We start from the raw sequence: 22,964 nt of genomic DNA, 5'->3' as shown, positions 1-22,964 counted from the left end.
TCAAAGGCGGAACTAATGTTTTAGAAAGGGTTTCGCATCGTTCTGAGAAAAAATGACGGACCGTGGCGGAAGGCTTTATAGCACTAATGTAAAAAAACCACAGTGGGTTTTGATAGACGTATTAAACCCATGTTGTATTACTCTGGATAATCATCAGGCATATAATTAACGTGGTAATTAATGTTAAGCATCTGAGTAAATTTAGCGTTTAAAGGAGCAAAGAAAAAACGTATTTCCAGGTATGTAACTTCTGTTTGGGGCCTGAATGTATTATTGCTGTCTCGTTGCTCTCACACGTTTCTGTCTGTGTTTTGGTTGTAGATCATGTTGGAAAACTCTCCATCTCCTCTGCCTGAGAGGGCCATTTATGGGTTTGTTCTCTTCCTCGGATCACAGTTTGGCTTCTGTAAGTGAAATATCGCGTCCTCCAATCCAAAACACAAAAAGGTGTTCAAGCAATGCATGTCTGTAATACTCACTGCGTCTCTCCACAGTTCTGTATTGCTTATGGACTTTCGTGCCAGAGGATTGGCTTCATTCAATAGGGCTCACTTACTGGCCTCAAAAGTAAGTAGAACTGCTCTGAGATAAATGGATCACCGGGAAAGCACCTGCACAGTTTCATGACAGTGTCAAATGTGTGTCCTGTGTAGGTACTGGGCTCTTGCGATGCCAATCTACTTGCTGGTCGCAATAACAGTCTGTTTCATTCTGTTATTTGGTGTGAACATGAGCAACACGGCACCGCTGGACTCTGTCGACAACATCACAGGTGAGGATGCTGCACTGTTCAGACTCTGACTGCCTGATTAGGTTAGCTAACATTTAGAGTGAGAAGAAGAAGGAATCTAAAATTGTGCTGCGTGAGAATATACATGCAAACAAGCTGAAAATAAAATGCACTTCAGTATATTACACTGATTGGCCATTTTATTAGGTGCTTTCTTATAACAAGTGGTTATCTGAGTTACTGTTGCCTTCCTGTCAGCTTGAAGCAGTCTGGCCATTCTCCTCCTTTTTTCTGTCACAGATGTGTATGCACAAGGCCAGAGCACCGAGTCCTGCCGTAACGGAGGAATACCCCGATTGAAGGATGTGTCAATTAGTGATGTCAACAAAATGTTCTATTTATCACCCAGTATGTAACAAGCACAGTCTGATACTGCTGTGGACAGAGCAGAAGTAAAGCTGCAGGGGTTTTATTTTGGTGTTACTGTTTGTCTTTTTTATGAAATGTTTTGTGCCTTATTTATAAGAAGATATATTCTGTTGATGTTTTTGTTGTTTAAGCGTCTTTATAATAGTTAAATGTGAATACACTGGTCACAATAAGATGTATATTGAATGAAAACAAAAGTAAATGGCTGTACTGTCTATGTTAAAATACAGAATGTTTATATTTATTATTCTGTGCAATAAACATGTCATAAATAATCATATTTTTTATGTTAATTCTTTTATTTTTAAGTCCACTGCTAGAAGAAATGAACATCTTATTTTGTTCTACTACTTTAATGCCTGTCAGAAATGTCTGTCTAAATTAAAAGTGGCTCCAGATAATTATTTATGCCCAATCTGCATCTGAATCATTACTAAAGCTGCAAATGAACATCTGCACTTGATTATCCCAGAGAATAAGAGGCAGTTTTTAGCATTTTATCCCACAATAAATTTTGGGTTTTTGGTCACCAGCCACTTTATTAGGTACACCTGTTTAGCTGTATGTTAACACAACTTGTTTACACATTATGAACTGCAGTCTTTTTCAAATATTTTCTTTATTGCTGTCCACTAGGTGGCGATAACCGATCGCTTTATCGTAACGTTAAACAAAGACCAGGCAACCAGGAGATTTGTTGTTGCGCTTTAATCAAGGTGCATAACCGGAATAAGATTACGAAATTGGGCGAGTGTCCGCATAATCCTACAATATGTAACAACACAGAGAGCGCAGTCGAAACAGAGACACAAGTGAACAGCAGAGGGCAGCAGGACGCCGCCCTGCGTCCAGTCTGCCAAGCCAAAGGAGAAGAAGACGTTGTTTGGGAACGATTTCGGGCACGCCGTGGAGGATCTTTGCTTATTTAAATCCTTCGGAGTAAAAACTAATGGCTTTCGCCGTGCCTGTGTGGCTTGCGGTCCAGGAGCAGCTCCTGGCACAAAACGAGGCAGAATGCGGAGCTTCGAGCTGTTTTGACACTTTCGACGATGAAGCTCTTTTTCAGTTGTTCAACCTGAGCAGACCCTGCATCCTTTTCATCGCAGACGCCGTCCGCATCCGCATGAAGGACGCCGCCCCCAAGAAATCCCAGCTGCCCGTGGACGAGATGGTCATGGTGGCGCTCAATTATTACGCACATGGGGTCTCCACCACTGCCGTGCTGCAGAAAGCCGGACTGAGGCACACGGACTGCCCCACGACTGTGGTTGGTACAATCTCGGGAGTCATAGCAGGGATGTCCGATGTTTTCATCTCTTTCCCGCTAACCCTGGACGCCAGAACTAACGTCGCATTAAAGATAGAGAAATTCTGCGAAATCCCAAACGTGCTGGGCGTCCTGGCTCCTGCGCACTTCAAGATCAGAGCATCTCCATATGAAAAGGACGCTTTCAGGTCTTTTATCAATGCCCTTGGTTACACATCGGTTGTAAGCCAGATCATATGCGACTGCGACGGCAACATACTGAGTGTTGAAAAGTGCTGTGTTGGTGGCACGTTTGAGCAAGAGATGTGGGACTCCTCCTTTAAAGGAAGGGAAATGCAAGAGGACCTGCACAGCCCGTTTTGGTTGATTGGTAAGAGCAGTGATGACCTCTTGTGCAAATGTTAATTTAGAAATGTAAACTGGAGTGACAGCACAGTGAGGTATCAAGTCAAGCATAAAAACCTACAAAACTATCATCTGTTTGCGTCTGACGATGATTGGTTGCCTAGCAACAAGAAGACGCCCAGGAAACCCCACCCCATCATCTAAACTACCTGAAATTCTGCATTTCCCCTACTTGGGTCACCCAGCAATAACCCTTCCAGAAAGGTGTAAAGATCCCTTGATTAAGTAGAGGTGTATGAGGGGATGCAAAGATACAGATATAAGTTAAGGCAATGAATGCAAGGCAGTTATTCCCAAAAAGAACAAACCTGCTCTTTAGTGTTTCTATTCCCCGAAAAAGGCAAAATTGACAGTTGGCAAAAGTATTAACTTCTTGGCAAACAGTTGATTTTGCTGGAATATTTCATTCTTTTTACATAAAACACAAATAAAATAGTGTTTTAACTTCTTACACATAAACTTGCTGGGCATGTTATTAATGCATTATTACGTTATTATTCATGACCTAGATTCAACAGGGTGCTGGAAAAGTTTGTCAGAGATTTTGGTCAATGTTTCTTGATTCATATCAGATTGCTGCAGATTTGTCAGCTGCACATCCATAACGGGAATCTCCCTGATCACCACATCCCATTCTTCTGTCGTCCAGTTTCGATGAGCCAGTGCAAACTGTGGCCTCAGTTTCCTGTTTTTAGCTGACGGCTGTCGCACCCATTGTGGTCTTCTGCTGTAGTAGCCCATTGGCTTCAGGTGTTTTCACAGATGACCTTCTGCATACCTCAATCGTGGTTACTTTTGCCTTCCTATCAGATCAAAGCAGTCTGGCCATTTTTCTCTGACCTCTAACATTATAAGCTGTTTTCTGCCAGGGAACTGCTGATCACTGGATATTTTCTTTTTCCTACCATTATATGTAAACTCCAGCGCTTGTGTGAGGAAATCCCAGCAGACAGTTGTGAAATACTTAGACCAGCATATCTAGCATTAACATCTTACGTTCAAAGTTCTTTCTTCCCCACTGTGATTCTCACTTTGAGTTGTGGAGGCCATTTCAGTACAGGGAGTTCATTTTCATGCTCAAGAAACCAGTTTTACATGAATTGAGATTTTGTGACATGGCGACTATCTTGTCTAAAGGAGTCACTAGAAGATGGGTACACTGTGGTCATAAAGGGAGAACATAGCATCAATATTTAGATCTGGGCTCTGGCATTTAGAAGATTCTCAGTTTGTAATCAGGGATCAAAGTATTCAGAGAATGGCTCTCAATAGAGTGGCACCTGTGTGGTCCACATTGTTCAGAGATGCTCTCCTGCTCTGATATTCACTGCATTTTCTTATGTTTCATTTGAAGGTGGGAAAGGCTACCACTTAAGCAAGCACGTCTTGACTCCTGTATCACTGCCCGCGAACAACAACGAGATCCGCTTCAACGAGGCCCACACAAAGATCCTCGATGTCATGCAGACGACACTGGATTCCATGAAAAGGCGTTTCAAGTGTCTGATGCAACTTGGTTTTGCACAAGAAGGCTCACTTAACAAACAGTCTAACATTATCAAAGCATGCAGTGTGCTGCACAACATCGCTAAAAAGTTCTCTGTCCCTCCCCCGCCTGACGCTGGTAAAGCTGAGCCGCTGTATCCTGGCAAGCAGCAGTCAGGGACATTAGAGATCAAACAGGAGGCCCTCCAAGCCAGACAGGAAGTTATTGATAGTAAATTCTCTGCTGTGTCCAGCAGTCAGGACCCCTCAGGTAGTAACGTCACAGAAGAAGATGCATAAATGGTTGTTTCTGGTCTATGAAAGAGGATCAATGACACACTGAAACCAAAACTCAGCTTTTATATTTCTGTGAATGTGAAATATTATATTTCTTGTAATTATTCCTTTGTTTTCTACTTATTTTAATAAATTCATTTTTTAAACATTTTCAAGTCATCAGAGTGGTATTTTCTCACATAAAAACAATGACAACAAAAATAATAATATTACATATTTAGAAGAGATGCAAACTGAATAAGATCTGAAGTGTGCAATGCATTTACAGAAATAGTTAAGATGTAATAGTTTGTATTATTACGTTTAAAACCAACATATTGCTTATAGACAAAGGTTTTCATTAAGTGCATAAAAGATTGAGTGCAGGGTTGACACTACGCATTTGCGTTTTGCCGACGGAGCTCTTGGAGGGCAGTGGCATTGACGTATATCATATCTGTGTTCTCGTACGTGTTCTCATAAATGTTCTCTTCATTCGTGTCTTTTGGTTGCAGACTGTCCATGATGCACTGGTGCAGAAAAACGTACTGAGACTGAAAAGGAAATACCAGAAGTTGTTGGTCATTTGAAATGCAGAACTTCTGCCAGGGAAGATTATGATAGTTTCTTGCAGGCAACATTGCTAAACAGTTTCACAATAAAGCATTTCATCTTTTTTTCTGAAACAAAAAGACCCAATAAAGCTTTGTTTTTTGAAAACAAATTTTCAGCTCTCTTACTTAAAAAGATGTAGACATAGACCCTTAGAGAGAAATGCTGGCTCTAATGTCACAAACAGGACTATAATAACATTTCAATCAAGTGTTTTGCTGTCTAAATTACTACTTAACAAAACTGGGCATTAAATATATTTTAAGCAGGCATCTGTTGGTAATACCTACAAAGTCTGCCTTGTTCTGAAAAGTTGAACAATAGAAAAAATTCCTTTTCAAACTCATATTTTAAGATGAAATGATCAAAAATGAGGACCCCAATTTAAAAAACACAAACAAAAAAACAACTGCATATCTTATGATGAATAAACTGCTGTCTGTGTGTTGTTTCACCAGCTGTGACTATAAAGAAATACATGATTAGCTAATTAAGGAAGTGGTGGCTCAATCAGAAGCAGTTTAACACAGTTACCTCCGTCTGCACCATGTACGGTCGGTTCAGTCTCATCTTGTGTACAAAGGCATTGATGCCAACTGCTTGTTCTTTCTCCAGCTGCTGAAGCAGCACATCCAGGGAAATGATAGTGCCAGTTCTCCCGACTCCAGCACTAAGAGAGACACAAGCGTCATAATAAGATAGCAAGAGGTTTTTAAGGTCACATAGAAAGCTCTCATCACTGTGTCTGTGCCAGAGCTATTATAGTTAACAAAAACTAAACTAGAACCTATAACTAGATGTGAAAACTGCTAAAATGAAGAATTGGACTTTTGAAAAAAGCAAAAAACTATCATGTGCAATACTAATCCTCCCTATTGAGGAAATGCCTTAATTGTAATCTTTGCCCCTTTGGTCAAAGTTGTCATCACAGTGAGGCGTTAGTGCATGTGTTTGCAATTTGTAATGTAATGTCTGTTCAAAACTTTTAAAAATATACCCCCCTAACAAATACCCTAAATGTTATTATCATTATAAAACCCACAGAAACTAACGAAAGCTAAACTAAAACGGAACATTTCCAAACAGTAAAAACCAAAGTGAAACTAGTTAATGCAAAATGAAACTAAAATGAGCTGAAAACAAAACATCATGACAGGAAGAAAAACAGATTAAAAAACACAAAACCTGAACAAAATTTTCTGTCACAACAGACACACAATTTTAATCACAGACAGGAGTGTTTGGGAATGTGGGAAGATACCAACCCTTCACATGCTCCTAATACACTGCCTCGAAACATCACATTATATTTTACAGTATCAGTCAGACACTGTACGCGCTGTGTCTTTGTCACATATAGTAGAGTTTATATGCGAGTATGTAGTAATTTATAATGTTGTGGTTAATTGTATGCCTCCTCTGTAGATCCCAGAAGAGGTCTGACTATAACTGTAAGACAGGATGGCAATGGCAGCTTGTACATCCTGATAGGCACCATAAGGTATATAATGAACAGTATATACAGGTTTTAGAGCACCACTTTCAGATGAATCTCCCAGAGGTCCTGCAAGTGGCCTACTTCAGTTTAGCTACTGGTCAAGTAAAGTATTAGAGTGTGTACCCATCCGGTACCCATCCCTAGTGGATATTGTATAAAAGCAACCCTGCACCCATGTAAAAGGAAACACTTATTTCGTACCTGCAGTGAACCACAGTTGGTGCTTTGCCCCCTTCTCTCTCTATGTGCTGTCTCACCAGTCCTCTGAACTGGATCAGGACCTCTGTGCACTCTGGGACTCCATGATCAGGCCAGGCAGTAAAGTGGAAATGTTTAACTGTCCGTTCTTCTGCGGTTTTTCTCTGTGAGGAACATTCATATACAGTTACTTTAGGTCTATGTCTTGATATACAGCATAATATTTAAGGTATCAATCAACCATTATTCTTTTAAAAGCAACATTAACAGCTAAAGCCTTCAATGTTTTCTATTCATGTTTTCTAGCCTTACTTAGTACCATCTACACACACACTCAAAAGATATAAGTACGTTTTTATACATCTTTCAGGTTGAATTCTCTCAGCGTCCAGTTGGTCTCCTGTTGCTCAGATCTCATGGTGACTAACAGCTCTCCATAAAGGCATGACTTGCTGTCTGCAGGCCAGTATTGTTCACACTTGGTCTAGAAAAATGAACAAATAGCAACAAAATACACATACAAAATATATATTAATCATAGATCTTGATCTGTTCTTTGTGAAGTGACCCGTATGTGTCCTCCTGACAACCACTTCCTTGAAAGACTATCAATAAAACATTTTAAGATTTTCCTGAAGACTTACCCGCCCTCCTTCAATGCAGTTGGTTACCATAACGATCCTCTTAACTCTTTGTTCCCAAATCATTCTCCAGAAATCATTAACAGTAGAGGGCAGAGGGCCCTGAGTGGCAATGTACTCTCTGTTACTGCTGTAGCCCTGAAAAGCAGTGGACAAAGTTACAATGTAGACTAATTTAGCTTGTATGTCTTCTGCTCGTTATAGAAAGGAAAAAAGAAAGCTCATGAAATCACACAAAGGTGATGTTTATATGCTCTCTGTATGGTGTAGTTATAAAGAGATCTTCACTGAACTTTATCTTAATGTAACACCTACCGGCATGTAATTGGCATTGATATAGTCTGAAATTCCATCAGGATCTGATGTAGTTAGCTTCACACGACACCAGTCATCTAATATGAGAAAACAGGTGATTTAACTCCAGTGCACCTCCAGTAGACCTGACATAGACTGTTAGAATGAGCTCACAACAGCACGGTTCAACAGTCAGAGGAGAGACTCACATGGCAAGACGTTATTGAAACGATTCTTCGCTTTGTTTTCAGGTAGAATAGCAGTCTTTCGTGTCTGGTCTGTTCCAACAGGAGCGAGGCACTGCATGAAGGCAGCAGATAACAAAGCATGAAACGGAGATATTGGCCATCATAAAACGAATAAAATGGTAAGAAATAAAACAGTAAAGACACAAAAACAGGAACACACAGAAGCAGAAGAGGAAAAAAAAATCTTGATCTTTTTATGCACCTCATATTCCTCGCTGAAGCCTCTGTTCTCATCCAAACTCAGCTGATGGAAGTGGTCCGGAAACTTCGCAGCAGGAATAGATCTAAAAATAAATAAATAAAACATAACTCTCTCAATTTTATTAATTAATTTTGCCATAATTAATGCTTTTCTTCATTGTGGGTAATTGCCATTATATAGAAACACTTACTTGCTCTGTGTGTTAGATACTTTGGATCCACCAATGAATGAAGACTTCTTTCTGCTGCAGGATCAAATTTAAGACATTAAATTTGATAAATGTCTTGATTTAATCTACTTTATTCTTGTCAGTGAAGTGACACCCACCTAATAATATCTGGTCTTTTGAGAAAAATGAAGACAACCAGAGCGACCAGGAGACAAAAAAGAAGCACACCAAATACTGACCCTGCAATAACTCCTAAAGAGAGCAAAAGCATAATTAGCAATGAAGTTGAAAAGTTTAGAGGTTTATTTTTTACACTTGCGTGAAATGAAACAATTTGTGATCAAGTCAAAGTTAAAAATACTGTATACTGTTATGATTACAAGCAGCAACATGGTAATATAGTTACTTTTACTCACCCCTTGGATCAGTCTGACAGTAAAAAACATGCGGTTCAGAACTCCTCACCCCAGACAGTGAAGTTACAGACACCTTATATTTTTTGGCAGGTTGGAATCCATCGATTATGATCTCAGTTTCAGGACTAGCTACTGTGTGAGTCGTTCCAGCCACATTCACCTCCGCATTAGTCCACTTGCCCTCTGGAACTGTCCATTTAATAAGAACAGAGTATCCAGCTGCCCAGTACTCACAGTGAGCATTTAGATTAGGAGGAACTGAGTAAAACAAGAAAAAGGTTTTACAATCACAACTAAAGCAGAAAATATATGACTTACAGTAAATATAATTAAACTTTTTATACTACAAAACTTTGTTCTAAAGTAGAAAAAGTAGAAATTTGTTCTAAAGTAGAAAAATTATTTGTATTACTTTTAGGTCAAAGCAGTGCTCTTATTTTTTAAAAAGTTAATAATAAATATTTGGATTTTCATATAAAAATGAAGAATGAAGACCTCAAACTTAGACAATGAAAGAATTACTCAGTCTGTATATAATTATAATTAAAAAGCAATCTGTAGTAATGATTGATTAACAGCTCAAGTCACAAAAATAATTCCTGCCTTACAGAAGTTAGGATTTTCTGTTTTAGCCTTTTTAATTTGTTGAGATTATTTATCAAAACTAATAAGTTAGTTAATAATAAAATGATACTTGGTTGAAGCTCATGTATTAATACTGAATCATATTAAATATGTGTGTTAACCTGTGGTATATAAATCGTATATAAAATTATTTTTCTGCAATAAACTTTTTTAAGATTAAAATTTGAATGCAAGAGTAAAAATTAAAAACTAAATTACAAGAATTCACACTTCATCTTTCAGGAAAGTTAAACTTATTACTTTAAGTTCTTAAATACTAATTTACAGATTCTAGTCCTTCAAATGGTTTCTGTTGTAAACGCAGACATTTATTGTTTTAAGTCAGATTTGTACTCACAAATTGTTAATTTGTGTTCACACTGCAGGAAAACTCTGGAAGACTTTTCATAGACAAGAGAGATATTATAGGTGGCACCAGGGTAAAGTCCAGTAAACAACACATTTTCTTGTCCATCACTGACATGAACGTTAGATCCATTATAGGCGCTTGCGGTCGAAAACAAGCCTTCAATCTTTGCTTTGATTGATGAATTGGTAACTTTCCAGTCTGCACTGGCACAGTCGATGGCTGAAATGGGTGAGTACATAGTTATATGCAAGAACCTGATTCTTTTTTTATACAACTCATTGAATAGAGACAAGAAAAAGTTATAAAAGTCTAACACAGAGATGTTTTGGGGTTTTTTTACCTGTTACTGTGAAATTCGTATAAGGAGTGCTCCTGAGTCCAGCGAACACTGTGGTTAAGTTGAAATCATACTGTGTTCCAGGCTGAAGAAATGTCACTACTTTTCTGATAGTATCTGAGGACCTGTCTGACACACTATCTGACACATTACCATTGATTTGAAGCTCGTATTGCCAGGCTTTATTCATGTTCTCCCACTCTAGAGTTATGCTGTTAGCAAATCGTTCAGTCACACTGATCCAAGGCACCACTTTTGGAACTGAAAAAACAAAAACAAAACTCAGAAGTGGAATTTGTTCAGCCTTTTCTTTTAGAGTGAGATAGCTACATGTTACTGTGTAACATACAGGAATATAGTGCTAGTTCAGTTATCACCAGCTTTTACAAACTTAAGTCTGAGTAGGTGTGTGAGCTAAATGGCACTCAGCATTAAAATTAATTGAATAAATAATAACTATATATACGAATAATATAATAATTACATATAAAAATATAATAATTAAGCATGCTGCTTGCTAAGAGCACATCATTCATATTTGCTGCTCTATCACAAGCACAAGCCTATCATCAGGGTTAGATGCACACTTCCTTCTTCACAGAGATATAGTTGGTGGGTGGAGCCCTGATGGATAAAGAGCACTGCAGGCCAGAAGGAAAATATAGAAATTTGACTTGGACTTATACTGTCCATTTAAATGTATTGTATCACAAGGAAAACAAACAGCTAAAAAAACACTAATTACATACCTGTCGGTTCACTAAAGTTGTATCCAGAGCTGTTGACGTTCTCAAACACAGTAAAGAGGGTAAAACTGTAGTTTGTCCCAGCAGTCAGAGAAGAGACCACACATGTAACTGATGCACCTGACGTCGTGCATCCGCCCATGTCATTCTTGCCAATAACAATATTATCGCTATCATATTCTAGGATGTAAGTTAGCATGTCGTTAACCTTCTCCCACATCAGAGTTATACTGCTCTCATTTTGTGTCACAGTCACATGGTGGACATTTTCTGGAGCTGAAAGAGGACAAAGAATGATTTCAGAAGAATACAAAATCTGAGACATATTTTTAAAAAATACTGTGGGTCAGAAGCATAAATAGATGTTACTTTTTCCTTTTAAGGCAGTCATAGTGACAAAGCAATACACGTATGTTAATAAATAAATGAAGCTCTGGTCTCATTTAGTCTGATTCAAATGCAGTTGCTGTGAATTATAAGGAGCTAAAGATGAAATAAAGACAATTTTACAAAGTCTGATTCACAAATGACATCCTTAAGTAACCATTTTGGTTTCCTAAGCCTTTAGTAAGTATAAAAATCTGATTTCAAGTTTTAATGTCTCCTGTCTAATGTTGTAAATGTATATCAGACAAAAAGTACCTCACCAAGTCCCTCTCAAGGATTATGACTGTTTTAGATGTTTTTAATTTGTTAACCTCCTAAACCAGTCTAGGATTATAGGTAGAGGTGGTATTTGACATGTTCAGTGTTACAATATTTATGTTATGAGGCGCTATTATATAAGCATGGTCCAAAAAAAACTGTAACTGTAAAAACCATTGCAAACGTTTATTTACAAACCACATAACATCCCCAACATTACCCATCTGTTGTAAAGAAACCTAAATACAGGAGTTTGTGAGAGGATTTCCATAAGTAAAACATCCAGTAACACACAAGTCTTCATGATCACCCACCTGTCACAGCAGTAAAAGAGTATCCAGTGCTGCTGACTCCCTCAAACACAGTGATGAGAGTGAAGCTGTACTTTGTCATAGCAGTCAGAGGAGACACCTCATATTTAATGGATCCCTCTTGAGAAGCACTGATATTCTTCTCCATGTCAGTGCTGTTATTATACTGTAGGATGTATTCTGGGATGTTTTTAACCTTTTCCCACTGCAGTGTTATGCTGGTCTCATTTTGATGCACCACAGTCACATTATTAACACGTTGTGGAGCTAAAGATAACAGAGGAAAGTGTCTTTGACAAAAAACTCTCCATCAGCTAAAGTTTCAAGTACTAATGAGCTGGTCCTTCCTGGCTTATATATCTATATTAGAAAAAATATATCTTACCAGTGACTGCGGTGCAGTTTACTCCACTGCTGTTGACATTTCCAAACACAGTGAAGAGAGTGAAACTGTATCTGGTTCCACTGGTCAAATCTAACACTCTGTATTCTTTTTCAGAATTACTAATGTTGATCTCTCTTTCATTAAACGCAAGAATATAATTGTTGATGTTGGGGACTGTTTTCCATTGCAGCTTTATGCTGGTCTCATTTTGACCAATGGCCTTGAATTCTTCAGCATTACGAGGAGCTAGAATAGAAAAACACACACAAAAGAAACTAAAACAATGTTCCCAACAACATCTTGTATTTTGTTTATGTTTTAATTAGACTGAAGGTTTTGTTCAGTGCTCACTAACCTGTCACAGCACTGAATCTGTATCCACTGCTGTTGAGTCCATCAGACGTGGTGACGAGAGTGAATGTGTAGTTTGTCCCAGCAGTCAGAGAAGTGACCACATGTACTATGGGTCCTTCTTCAGCTTTAGTAATATCTTCTGTTATATTATCATATTTCAGGATGTATGTTGAGATGTTGTTAACCTTGTTCCAGGTCAGAGTTATACTATTCTCATTTTGTGTGGTCACATCCACTCTGTCAACATTATCTGGAGCTGGAAAAGAAAAGAGGACACACAGTGGTTATAGTTAAAAAACAAAAAAGGAAAAAGAACTGAAGCACTGACTATACTGCTTTCATTCCTTTGTACCACTGTGCCTTTTGTTACATCGTCAGGAGCCGTGATGAGTTGAGAGTGGTGTTCACCTTTTACCACAATAAAAACCCAGAATGACATTCACTTCAGTTTTACCGATAACCAACAAAAGTCAAAGTATAGTGTTTCATTCTTACGGGCTTTTGTTGTTGTAGATGAGTAAAACATCCTGTAACACACAAGTCTTCATGATCACCCACCTGTCACAGCAGTAAAAGAGTATCCAGTGCTGCTGACTCCCTCAAACACAGTGATGAGAGTGAAGTTGTACTTTGTCATAGCAGTCAGAGGAGACACCTCATATTTAATGGGTCCCTCTTCAGAAGCACTGATATTCTTCTCCATGTCAGTGCTGTTATTATACTGTAGGATGTATTCTGGGATGTTTTTAACCTTGTCCCACTCCAGTGTTATGCTGGTCTCATTTTGATGCACCACATTCACATTATTAACACGTTGTGGAGCTAAAGATAACAGAGGAAAGTGGCTTTGACAATAAAACTCTCCATCAGCTAAAGTTTCAAGTACTAATGAGCTGGTCCATCCTGGTTTATCTATCTATGTTAGAGAAATTACATCTCACCAGTAACAGCGATGCAGTTTACTCCACTGCTTCTGACATTTCCAAACACAGTGAAGAGAGTGAAAGTGTATCTGGTTCCACTGGTCAAATCTGACACTCTGTATTCTTCTGTAGAATTACTAATGTTGATCTTTCTTTCATTAAACGCAAGAATATAATTGTTGATGTTGGGGACTGTTTTCCACCCCAGAGTTATGCTGGTCTCATTTTGTCCATTTTTCTTAAATTTGTCAGCATTACGAGGAGCTAGAATAGAAAAACGTACAAACAAGAAACTGTAACAACATTTTCTGTCAGAAACAGAAACATGGAGCGAGGCTTCAGTTTCAGTATTTTTATCAGTCCTTTTGAAAAATATTAGGTGAGCTACACTCTTCTATTTCTGAGAAACCTTAAACATCATTATAGAGCTCTGCCCTTGTTCATGTTGTAGAGGAGCATCAACTGTGGAACATTTTAAAGGACTATGACTGTTTTAGATGTTTTTAATCTGTTAACCTCCACCAGGTTAGCAGTAAGCAGTCTAGGATTATAGGTAGGGTTAGAATTTGACATATTCAAATCGGAAAATTTAACAAATGTTTATGTTATTATTCTGTAGGATGTATTCTGGGATGTTTTTAACCTTGTCCCACTCCAGTGGTATACTCATCTCATTTTGATGCACCACAGTCACATTATTAACACGTTGTGGAGCTAAAGATAACAGAGGAAAGTGGCTTTGATAAACAAACAAAAAACAACAACTCTCCATCAGCTAAAGTTTCAAGTACTAATGAGCCGGTCCATCCTGGTTTATTTATCTATAATAGAGAAAATATATCTTACCAGTGACTGTGATGCAGTTTATTCCACTGCTTCTGACATTTCCAAACACAGTGAAAAGAGTGAAAGTGTATCTGATTCCATCAGTCAAATCTGAGACTGTGTATTCTTTTTCAGAATTACTAATGTTGATATCTCTTTCATTAAACGCAAGAATATAACTGTCACTGTTGGAGACTGTTTTCCATTGCAGCTTTATACTGGTCTCATTTTGACCAATGGCCTTGAATTCTTCAGCATTACGAGGAGCTAGAATAGAAAAACACACACAAAAGAAACTAAAACAATGTTCCCAACAACATCTTGTATTTTGTTTATGTTTTAATTAAACTGAACATTTTGTTCAGTGCTCACTAACCTGTCACAGCACTGAATCTGTATCCACTGCTGTTGAGTCCATCAGACGTGGTGAAGAGAGTGAATGTGTAGTTTGTCCCAGCAGTCAGATAAGTGACCACATGTACTATGGGTCCTTCTTCAGCTTTATTAATCTTTTCTGTTTTACTGTTATATTGCAGGATGTATGTTGAGGTGTTGTTAACCTTGTTCCAGGTCAGAGTTATACTATTCTCATTTTGTGTGGTCACATCCACTCTGTCAACATTATCTGGAGCTGGAAAAGAAAAGAGGACACACAGTGGTTATAGTTAAAAAAGAACAAGAACTGAAGCACTGACTATACTGCTTTCACTCCTTTGTACCACTGTGCCTTTTGTTACATCGTCAGGAGCTGTGATGATTTGAGAGTGGTGTTCACCTTTTACCACAATAAAAACCCCAGAATGACATTCACTTCAGTTTCACTGATCACCAACAAAAGTCGAAGTATAGTGTTTCATTCTTACGGGCTTTTGCTGTTGTGGATGTAGTTGTTTGTTCTGTTGAAGTCTGTGGAGTGGGATTTGTTTGAGCCAGTGGAATAAATTTTTGTGTTGTTTGAGTTAGTGGAGTGGATTTTTGTGTTGTATCTGTCAGCAGCTTGGTTCTTAGTCTTGTGCTTGTTTCTGTTTTTGCTGTACTTCGCTGTCCTGCTGTCACTGTCGTCGTCACTGTTGATGTGATTGTTTTAGTGGAGTCAGTTGTACCCTAAAAGCAGAAAAAGAGTGAAAACTACAGAATCTAAAATCTGTGAAAAAAATCACCATTGAATACCCAGTTAACACGAGTCTGTGGCAGTCTCACAGAGCGATGTTTGCTGCTTTTAATTTGACATCTACATTATATCATAAACATTATGTGAACAGTAATACTTCGAGATATTCTCTGAGCATTCTGCTTTATAAGAACAAAAACCTTCACTAAAAATAAAAAAAATTATGTGCAGGAAACAAATAAGTCAGTGTCAAATTATTTTAGCATTTTATGTGTCAGCTTCTACAACTAGCAACATCTATAACATAAAAATCACAGAGCTGGCAAAAAATCTATTAATTAAGTGTTTGCTTTTACTAAAATTGCAAATCATATTTATTCTTATATTGTATATTATAGCTACAGTTACTTAATCATTGTTCTATAAAATATCTAACACATTTCTGCTCGGACACACTCTTTAAAATTCCACATCTGATTTGATTAAATCATGAACACTGTAAGTGTTTAAGATATTGTTGAATTTTCTTCCTTCATGCTCTTTTTGTTCTCAGAGGAACCAGATCGGTGTTGCAAAGAAGGAATAAATTCATGTTTCAAAATCTGGAAAAGTCCAGAATTTTCATGCCGTTTAACAAGATTTTGTTGTTCCTGTATTTCTGTACAAACCACTATTTTCACAAAACATAACTATAGTGTTTAAAATACATAATGAAGCATGTCATGCATTTAGGCTTCACTGTGGTTTTGACTGCACTGTTTCCTTTTGTCGAGGGTAACCTACACTGAGCTTCACTATCTGATCACCATCAAAGTGAAAGGTAAAAAAAAAAACTTACCCAGAGTAGACTCAGGAAGACACAGAGCAACAAGTGGTCTGAGATAAGAGACAAAAGCTTCATCGTCTTCAGGACTCCTAACTGGCACACATTCTTTGAACTTGTTCAATTCCTTTGTTTTCCCAGGATAACCTTGTAGCTGCTATTTTCAGCACCTCTGCTGGTATGTTGACAAAAACCACACTTAAGCTTGGCAAAGAATTTCTCTGACCCTGCACTATGATAACTTTAATTCAAAGTTGTTGACTTTTAATTCTTAGCTACATCCTCCTCTCGTAACCTCTGGTCCCTTTTCATATTGGCAAGTGACTAAGTAAATATCTGCTTCTCCTTTCTGGCCTTGTACAACTACAGAGACCTTGCCCCGCCTGTTACTTCCTTATTAACGGTCATGCTGTGCTGCTTGTCAAAGGTATGTCAAATCAAGAACATTTGCCTCTCTTACATGTTTATTGAAGGTAATTGCTGCATATCAGCTGCTATTTATCTGTTCATGCTTGTGGCCGCTTGTGTGCCTTTATTATGGGCAAATAAAATATGAGACGTTTTTGTTTATGATCACAGGTAAAGTTGTGAACTGCTACTTTGAATAAATAATATTTGTGTTGTTTTATTTTAAGAATTTTCAGTTTTTTTTAAGGTTTTAAGTAAAATCACTGTTTAGATTCCTCCGCTGATTGCTTTCACAGCAGAGTGGATCTCCTTCTTGTGTCTTAGCACGGTCTCAGAAAGTTGTGATATTTATAGCTTCCTTGTGGTTGATCTCAATAAGGAACTGCGAACAGAAACTTACCCTCATACTGTTAACTGCGCACAAAGTCACAACAGTCTTTATGGTGTCATATTTTGAGTAGCGCTCAATAAAAGTGCTGATATTTCAAAGAAAACTGTTGTCTACTGTGGAAACATGATGGGGAAGTTAGGATTCATAAATGATAATAGTTTTCCTCATCTGTTAATATGGAGTCATTTCAATTTTTGAGCTTCCGTGTTATAGTGAGGATAAAGAGAGCTCTTTTTAAACAAGTGCATGCATTGACTATTCATAGTTAAATAACAGTATTTTATTATGTAGGGAGCTTTCAGCACAATCATTTGCATGTTTAGCATGGTGCTTGAGTTTCATGACGCTTTTGCAAACCACATTCTGCAGCTTTCCTTTAATATAAGTGGTGGCAGTGCTCTTCTACCACAATTAGAGCAGCCTCTTCTGTTACAATAGTTTGAATGGCAATAAATGTGTCACCTGCATATGCTATCGTGAAAAGCCTCACTGAATCTACTTCTTAAATCTTTCAGCCCTAACCGCATACAATAGATGCAAACTTTTTACCTCACTGTGTGAACACTTATATGCTGGCCTTTGTTTCACTGCAGGAGGATAAAGTTTTCATGATGATGGTGAAGACTACCATCAAACACATCAGTGAAAATCTCTAATCTCCCTCAGCGTAGGGATCAAAGCTGCACTGGAACAGCTTCACAGAAAGTACTAGAACTTTGCTCATCTTCCTTGTTCAAATCACATCCTAAAAGAGAATCGGGAAATATTTTCAAACCACATCCCTTGTTCCAGTAACTGGAAGAGATAGTTGCCATGGTAAAGTAATAAATAGCATATATTATGGCTCCTACAACCACAAACGCTTTTATCAGAACTCTACCCTTAACTGTAGGGGGGGGGGGGGGGGGGGGGGAAGCAATGCATGTTTAATGTTGTGAAATATGTTTACTATCTTTAATTGTTTTAGCCGGTGATCATATTGGTAATTGATTTACAGAAAACAAATATACTCACTTGTACAGTTTAGACTTGGTTCAGTTTAGAGCACTCTCAAGCCATTGTTCTGGGAACACAAAAAACAGTGTGTGTACAACACTTTCCTCAGTGCCACCACGCTGTGACTAACTGAAGTTGTCCAACACAAAATTGCTAGCTGCTGGAATGTGTGCCTGATCTGTTGCTGCAGTCTTGGATGTCCGTGAGAGCACCACCTCTAATGCAACTACTCTTGGTGGAAATCTAACTAGACAGAGATACCCAGATTAGTACTCCAACCTGTACTTTAACCATTGTTGAATCAGCACCCTGCTTGTGGCTGTTTCAGCATGGTGCTGCGAGAGTAGCACAGATCTTTAAGGATCAGTGGTAAAGCCAGACAGAACCACATTTAGTCGTGTTATGTTTCTTACTTGTACAGTCCACATCTCATATTAAACATCTTGTATAAATGTGTATATCATAGTGCAGATGTAAAAAAAAAATCTATTTAAAGGCAAAACCTGTTTTTTTTTTTTAATCTGAGCTCAAAGATGGTTGAGCTTTAGGCCAAGAGTGCAAAGAACTCATGTAATCACAAAATAAAGTAGTAGTATTGACTACTGACTAGTAATGGGCCAGAACATGAACATGGTGAATGTCACAGCTGGTCACAAGGTAGTTTCTAGTGTAGTGCCTATAATCAAATACCCCAGCTGGGTTTGTAGTTTGATGTATTTTATTTTATTTTGATTGATACCTTTATAGTTATAAATGTTACAAATCTGTAAGAGCTTATGTAATATTGAATTAAATGCATCAGTAACAGCACAGTTAGAAATATTGAGTTATTTTTATTACTAATGATTGGAACAAAGTTTGTATAACATTTAGTTATTTAAACACAACATTTTAGGTCAAGTTAAACAGATGAATATTGCATGCAAGAGTTTTGCTCACCTGCGGGACATCCTCTGAATAATTTATGGAGGTTACCTTTACTGGTAACTTTACTGGAACAAGAAAAAACTAAAATCAATGCTGAAAAATATGCAAAGTTGGCCTCATCTTTCATAATTAACCATTTGGGTTGTATGCAAATGTGTAAAAATGTTTTCAAGTATTCAGACAAGAGTTAGCTGTCACTGGGTTTTTATTGATCCTGGAGTATAAGTTAAACAAGCTGCAAAACTAACAGTTGCCTGGTTTTTCTTATCCTTTTTTCTCCCAAAACTTGTATAGTTTCTCTTTACAGACTTTACTTCATGTGAAAGATAAGATCCTGCATATTGTTACATTAAAGAGACTGTTCAAGGCTGTACTTATGGGGAGTCCAAAACACTAATTACTGTCTTAAAGAAGACGCAGCTTAAAGAAGCACTGCGAAGTGATGACAGGAATAAATAGTAGTAGTAGGTCAAATACACATAAAGGAGTAATAATGTCATAAGAAACATGAGAATCAAAACAGACGATGGCAAGGGTGGGGAAAGAACAAAAGGGGCAGAAAGTTAAATGGTAAATGGTAAATGGCCTGCATTTGTATAGCGCTTTTCTAGTCCCTAAGGACCCCAAAGCGCTTTACACTACATTCAGTCATTCACCCATTCACACACACATTGACACTGTGGCGATGGCAAGCTACATTGTAGCCACAGCTGCCCTGGGGCGCACTGACAGAGGCGAGGCTGCCGGACACAGGCGCCACCGGGCCCTCTGACAAGGATCTAACTTTCAATCTAAACCAGGAAGCGAACTGAAAAAGGACCAGGCCCAAGCTGAAACAGAGAGACACAAGACAAGAGGAACTGGGACAAAGAAAACACTTAGCATATTAGCTTAACTACATGTTTGGCGTGTTTGGAGGCCAGGGAATCAATTGCAGTGTACTGTGCAGGGGTATATTAAGAAAACAAATAATCTGGTGAAAACAAAAGTAAAGCTGTAATAAAAGGAAAGCCAGAAAAATATACCAGGTGCAATGGAATAACACAACTGTATATAAATAATCCAAAGAGAGACGTGTCCCGTTTCAATACAGTGGTTTGCAGCAATGAAAGAATGGGGAAACATAAAAATAGAAGTTGTAAAGTTGTAAAGTAGACAGAGAAGGGGAAAAAATTAAAAATAAAGACAGGAAGTGTAGAACAGACGTATAGAAAAAACCTCAAGCCATGAAGTATTTGTATAAAAAAAAATATAATAACTTCTGCTTTCTCTCTCTCGCTCCCTCTCTCTCTTCCATTGTGCTCAGGTTAAAACCTCTGCAGGAATCATTCCGACCACAGGGACGGCGCTGCACTTCAGTGTATCTCTGCCATACAACGACGACGAAGAAGAAGAACCGGACGCTACTTGTGGCGTAAACAATAAACAATTTTGTGCTGGGAAGATAGTGACATTGCGGTCACGTTGGTGTCACAATAAAAGGTAGGTGACACTGACCCGGAATAGATTTATAAAACTTTATTCATAGTCTGGCGCATCTTACGGTATATTAACAAGCACTAAGTTGCTGCAAACGGAGCTAAAGTTAGCTAAACTGCACCCTGATAGCATCAGCAGGTATTTCTTGTTTAAGTGGGTACAAAAAGTGGTGTTTAACCGAGCAACAGTCTTAATAACATGTACTAACGTAACAACCACCTGAACCCAATCGTTTGATGACACACGGCGGCAGTGGGGCAGGTGTTTCTCTGAGCTCTTAAATATCAGTTGCAGTGTGTTGCTGGCTGATAAATACGTGCTTCGCTAAAACGAGCGCATTTTACGCGGAACGTCTTTGCTAGTTTGAACCCGAGGAAGAGGTGGTAGGAGATATTTAACTTTCTTTTGGGCTTACTTCTACTACGAAGGAGAAATCACTCATTGTTGGCACTTGTCTCTATTGTTCTTTCTGTCTTTTAAGCACAACACTAGCTGCATTCGTTGCTTTCTTTTTCTGTGTTGTAGACATGCAGTCTTCGGTGAAACAAAACTTTCATGCAGAAACTGAAGGAGATGTCAACAAACTCCTCAACCTGAAGTTAAATGCATCCTACGCCTACCTTGCCCTGGTATGATTCTTGTAATTGTAACACTAATACCTAGCAGTATAGTACCTGTATGTCTCATAATCTGTACTATATTTTTCTAGATATCATTATTGTTTTCTTTTGTTTTGTTTCTCTTTTTTAGGGTATGTATTTCGACAGGGATGATGTTGCTTTACCAAACTTCTCCAGTTTTTTCCTGGAGCGTTCAGCCAAAGAGAGGGAACAGGCTGAGAAGCTGTTGGAATACCAGAACATGAGAGGCGGACGAATTTTGCTTCAGAACATCTCTGTATGTCCCAAATGTTATGGGTGTCATTTGATAAAGATGTTGTTGTTGAGATGGGTGTATTTGTTGGTACACTACTTTTTTTTTTTTTTCCCAACAAAGTGTCAACATTTTGTTCTAGAAACCAAGTAAAGAAGACTGGAAGGATGGTCTGGATGCAATGACCTTTTCCCTGGAATACCAGAAAACCTTAAATACACGTATCCTTGATGTGCACCGCAGAGCTGGCAGCCATACTGATCCCCATGTATGTCTGGGTTTTTTTTAATATCTAAATATAATTCTTGTGCTATTAACACAAGAAGTATATTTGGTCTAGAATATTTACGAGTGTCATAGTATGAATTATTTTACCACTTACTCTAACTTCTCTTGTAGCTGTGTGACTTCCTCGAGCAGCACTTCCTCGTCGACAGCCACGACACCATCAAGAAGCTGGGCGACTACATTGGCAGTCTCACCCGGATCACTGCGTCTGAGACGACCGGTGCTATGGGAGAATACCTCTTTGACAAGCACACTCTGTAAAAGGTCCTGGGAAAACAGTGGAAAAGGTCCATATTTCAAAATATACAGAGATAGACAAAGGCAATAATCCACACTGCACGTCCTTTCCCATTAAAACTTTACAAAATTGTTACAGTCAACCACAGGTATTATCCAATTGCACTAGACAAAGTTAAATCGAAATGCCTCAGTTTTTCTTATAAAGAAAAGAAATTCAAATGTGTTGGGGAAATTGTTCTCATAAATGTGGTGCTAAACACTACCGTTTTTCTAAGCTGTTACAATGAGTAACTTGTTCATGTGGATTCCGTTTTGTTTTGTTTTTGTTTTTTTTAATGTGTGAAACATTCCGTTGTCATGTTTCAACCCACAGAACATTTTTATGAAAAAATTTTTGAAGAAAAACAAATGGACGTTTCAAACATTCAATAAAGTCTCATTATGCTGACAAATCTCTTGTTTGTCTTTAAAAGTCAGGTTCATGTGTGTAACTGTTATTTTCAGTTGCTCTGACAGGTAGTTATCTGACTCGTCACAATGTCTGAGCACATTATCTAGGTCACGTCTGCACGAGATAACAGTGGGCACATGCTTACTCCCAGTGGGGTGGTGCTAACACTGGGCTGCTGGAGAGTTTGTGGTTAACGATTTCAAAGCTGCTTCTTGGTTAATTATCTGACGGCAAAGATAAGTCATGTGACTTACGTCAGAGTGGATCCCACACAGGCATGGGTCTTAGGCTACGTCCACACCTCAACGGGTATTTTTGAAAACTGAGCTTTTTCTATGCTTTTGAGCCTTTAGTCCACACATAAACTGCCTTTTCGATCACTGAATACTGATATTTTTAAATACTCCTGCCATGGTGAAGATTTTCGAAAACTCTGTTTTTGCGTTTAGGTGTGGACAAGGAAAACAGATTTAGTCACATAATGCCAAAGGTGTGCACCTTGACGTCATGCTGTGCGTCACATTATTGTTTACATGAGATGAATTTCTACAGTGGTGGATATGGACAAAATGCTGTTGATCTTACTA

General features: G+C 38.2%; 4 protein-coding genes across 11 annotated transcripts; 3 read left to right on the top strand and 1 right to left on the bottom strand.

The window, feature by feature from the left end:
- The first annotated feature begins 24 nt into the window (after positions 1-24).
- pigp (phosphatidylinositol glycan anchor biosynthesis, class P) lies at positions 25-1,439 on the top strand. The gene is made up of 5 exons (XM_085171429.1): positions 25-239; positions 322-406; positions 495-567; positions 654-772; positions 1,031-1,439. The coding sequence occupies exons 2-5, from the start codon at positions 325-327 to the stop codon at positions 1,144-1,146; spliced, it is 390 nt and encodes a 129-aa protein (XP_085027555.1). The 5' UTR covers positions 25-239; positions 322-324; the 3' UTR covers positions 1,147-1,439.
- Positions 1,440-2,108: 669 nt separating this feature from the next.
- Positions 2,109-4,763, top strand: LOC146512834 (putative nuclease HARBI1). The gene is made up of 2 exons (XM_085171422.1): positions 2,109-2,796; positions 4,186-4,763. Exons 1-2 carry the CDS (start codon positions 2,109-2,111, stop codon positions 4,614-4,616), a joined length of 1,119 nt encoding a protein of 372 aa, XP_085027548.1. The 3' UTR covers positions 4,617-4,763.
- Positions 4,764-4,824: 61 nt separating this feature from the next.
- LOC146512833 (receptor-type tyrosine-protein phosphatase H-like) lies at positions 4,825-17,401 on the bottom strand. 6 transcript variants are annotated; one of them, XM_085171397.1, is made up of 23 exons: positions 16,340-17,399; positions 15,254-15,494; positions 14,767-15,021; positions 14,412-14,657; positions 13,584-13,829; positions 13,201-13,464; positions 12,644-12,898; positions 12,289-12,534; positions 11,907-12,170; positions 10,951-11,223; positions 10,205-10,462; positions 9,853-10,083; positions 8,871-9,128; positions 8,613-8,706; positions 8,476-8,529; positions 8,286-8,367; positions 8,045-8,135; positions 7,857-7,933; positions 7,545-7,679; positions 7,262-7,384; positions 6,904-7,064; positions 5,739-5,874; positions 4,825-5,146 (listed from the first exon to the last, which is right to left on the bottom strand). In XM_085171397.1, the coding sequence occupies exons 1-23, from the start codon at positions 16,400-16,402 to the stop codon at positions 4,988-4,990; spliced, it is 4,212 nt and encodes a 1,403-aa protein (XP_085027523.1). In that variant the 5' UTR covers positions 16,403-17,399; the 3' UTR covers positions 4,825-4,987. The 6 variants fall into 6 exon arrangements, with proteins under 6 accessions (XP_085027523.1, XP_085027524.1, XP_085027525.1 ...); XM_085171398.1 differs by having other exon boundaries at positions 14,767-15,015; XM_085171399.1 differs by lacking the exon at positions 14,412-14,657 and having other exon boundaries at positions 16,340-17,401.
- A 2,999-nt stretch (positions 17,402-20,400) lies between these two features.
- On the top strand, positions 20,401-22,335 carry LOC146512832 (ferritin, middle subunit). 3 transcript variants are annotated; one of them, XM_085171427.1, is made up of 5 exons: positions 20,401-20,528; positions 21,051-21,154; positions 21,276-21,422; positions 21,541-21,666; positions 21,798-22,335. In XM_085171427.1, exons 2-5 carry the CDS (start codon positions 21,053-21,055, stop codon positions 21,945-21,947), a joined length of 525 nt encoding a protein of 174 aa, XP_085027553.1. In that variant the 5' UTR covers positions 20,401-20,528; positions 21,051-21,052; the 3' UTR covers positions 21,948-22,335. The 3 variants fall into 3 exon arrangements, with proteins under 3 accessions (XP_085027553.1, XP_085027554.1, XP_085027552.1); XM_085171428.1 differs by lacking the exon at positions 20,401-20,528 and adding an exon at positions 20,635-20,905; XM_085171426.1 differs by lacking the exon at positions 20,401-20,528 and adding an exon at positions 20,637-20,908.
- The last annotated feature ends 629 nt before the right edge of the window (positions 22,336-22,964 follow it).

This window comes from Neolamprologus multifasciatus, chromosome 8, assembly GCF_963576455.1.
Source record: "Neolamprologus multifasciatus chromosome 8, fNeoMul1.2, whole genome shotgun sequence".
NCBI lineage: Eukaryota > Metazoa > Chordata > Actinopteri > Cichliformes > Cichlidae > Neolamprologus > Neolamprologus multifasciatus.
Note: the sequence above shows the minus strand (reverse complement) of the source record. Positions and strands in the feature narration are given on the sequence as shown.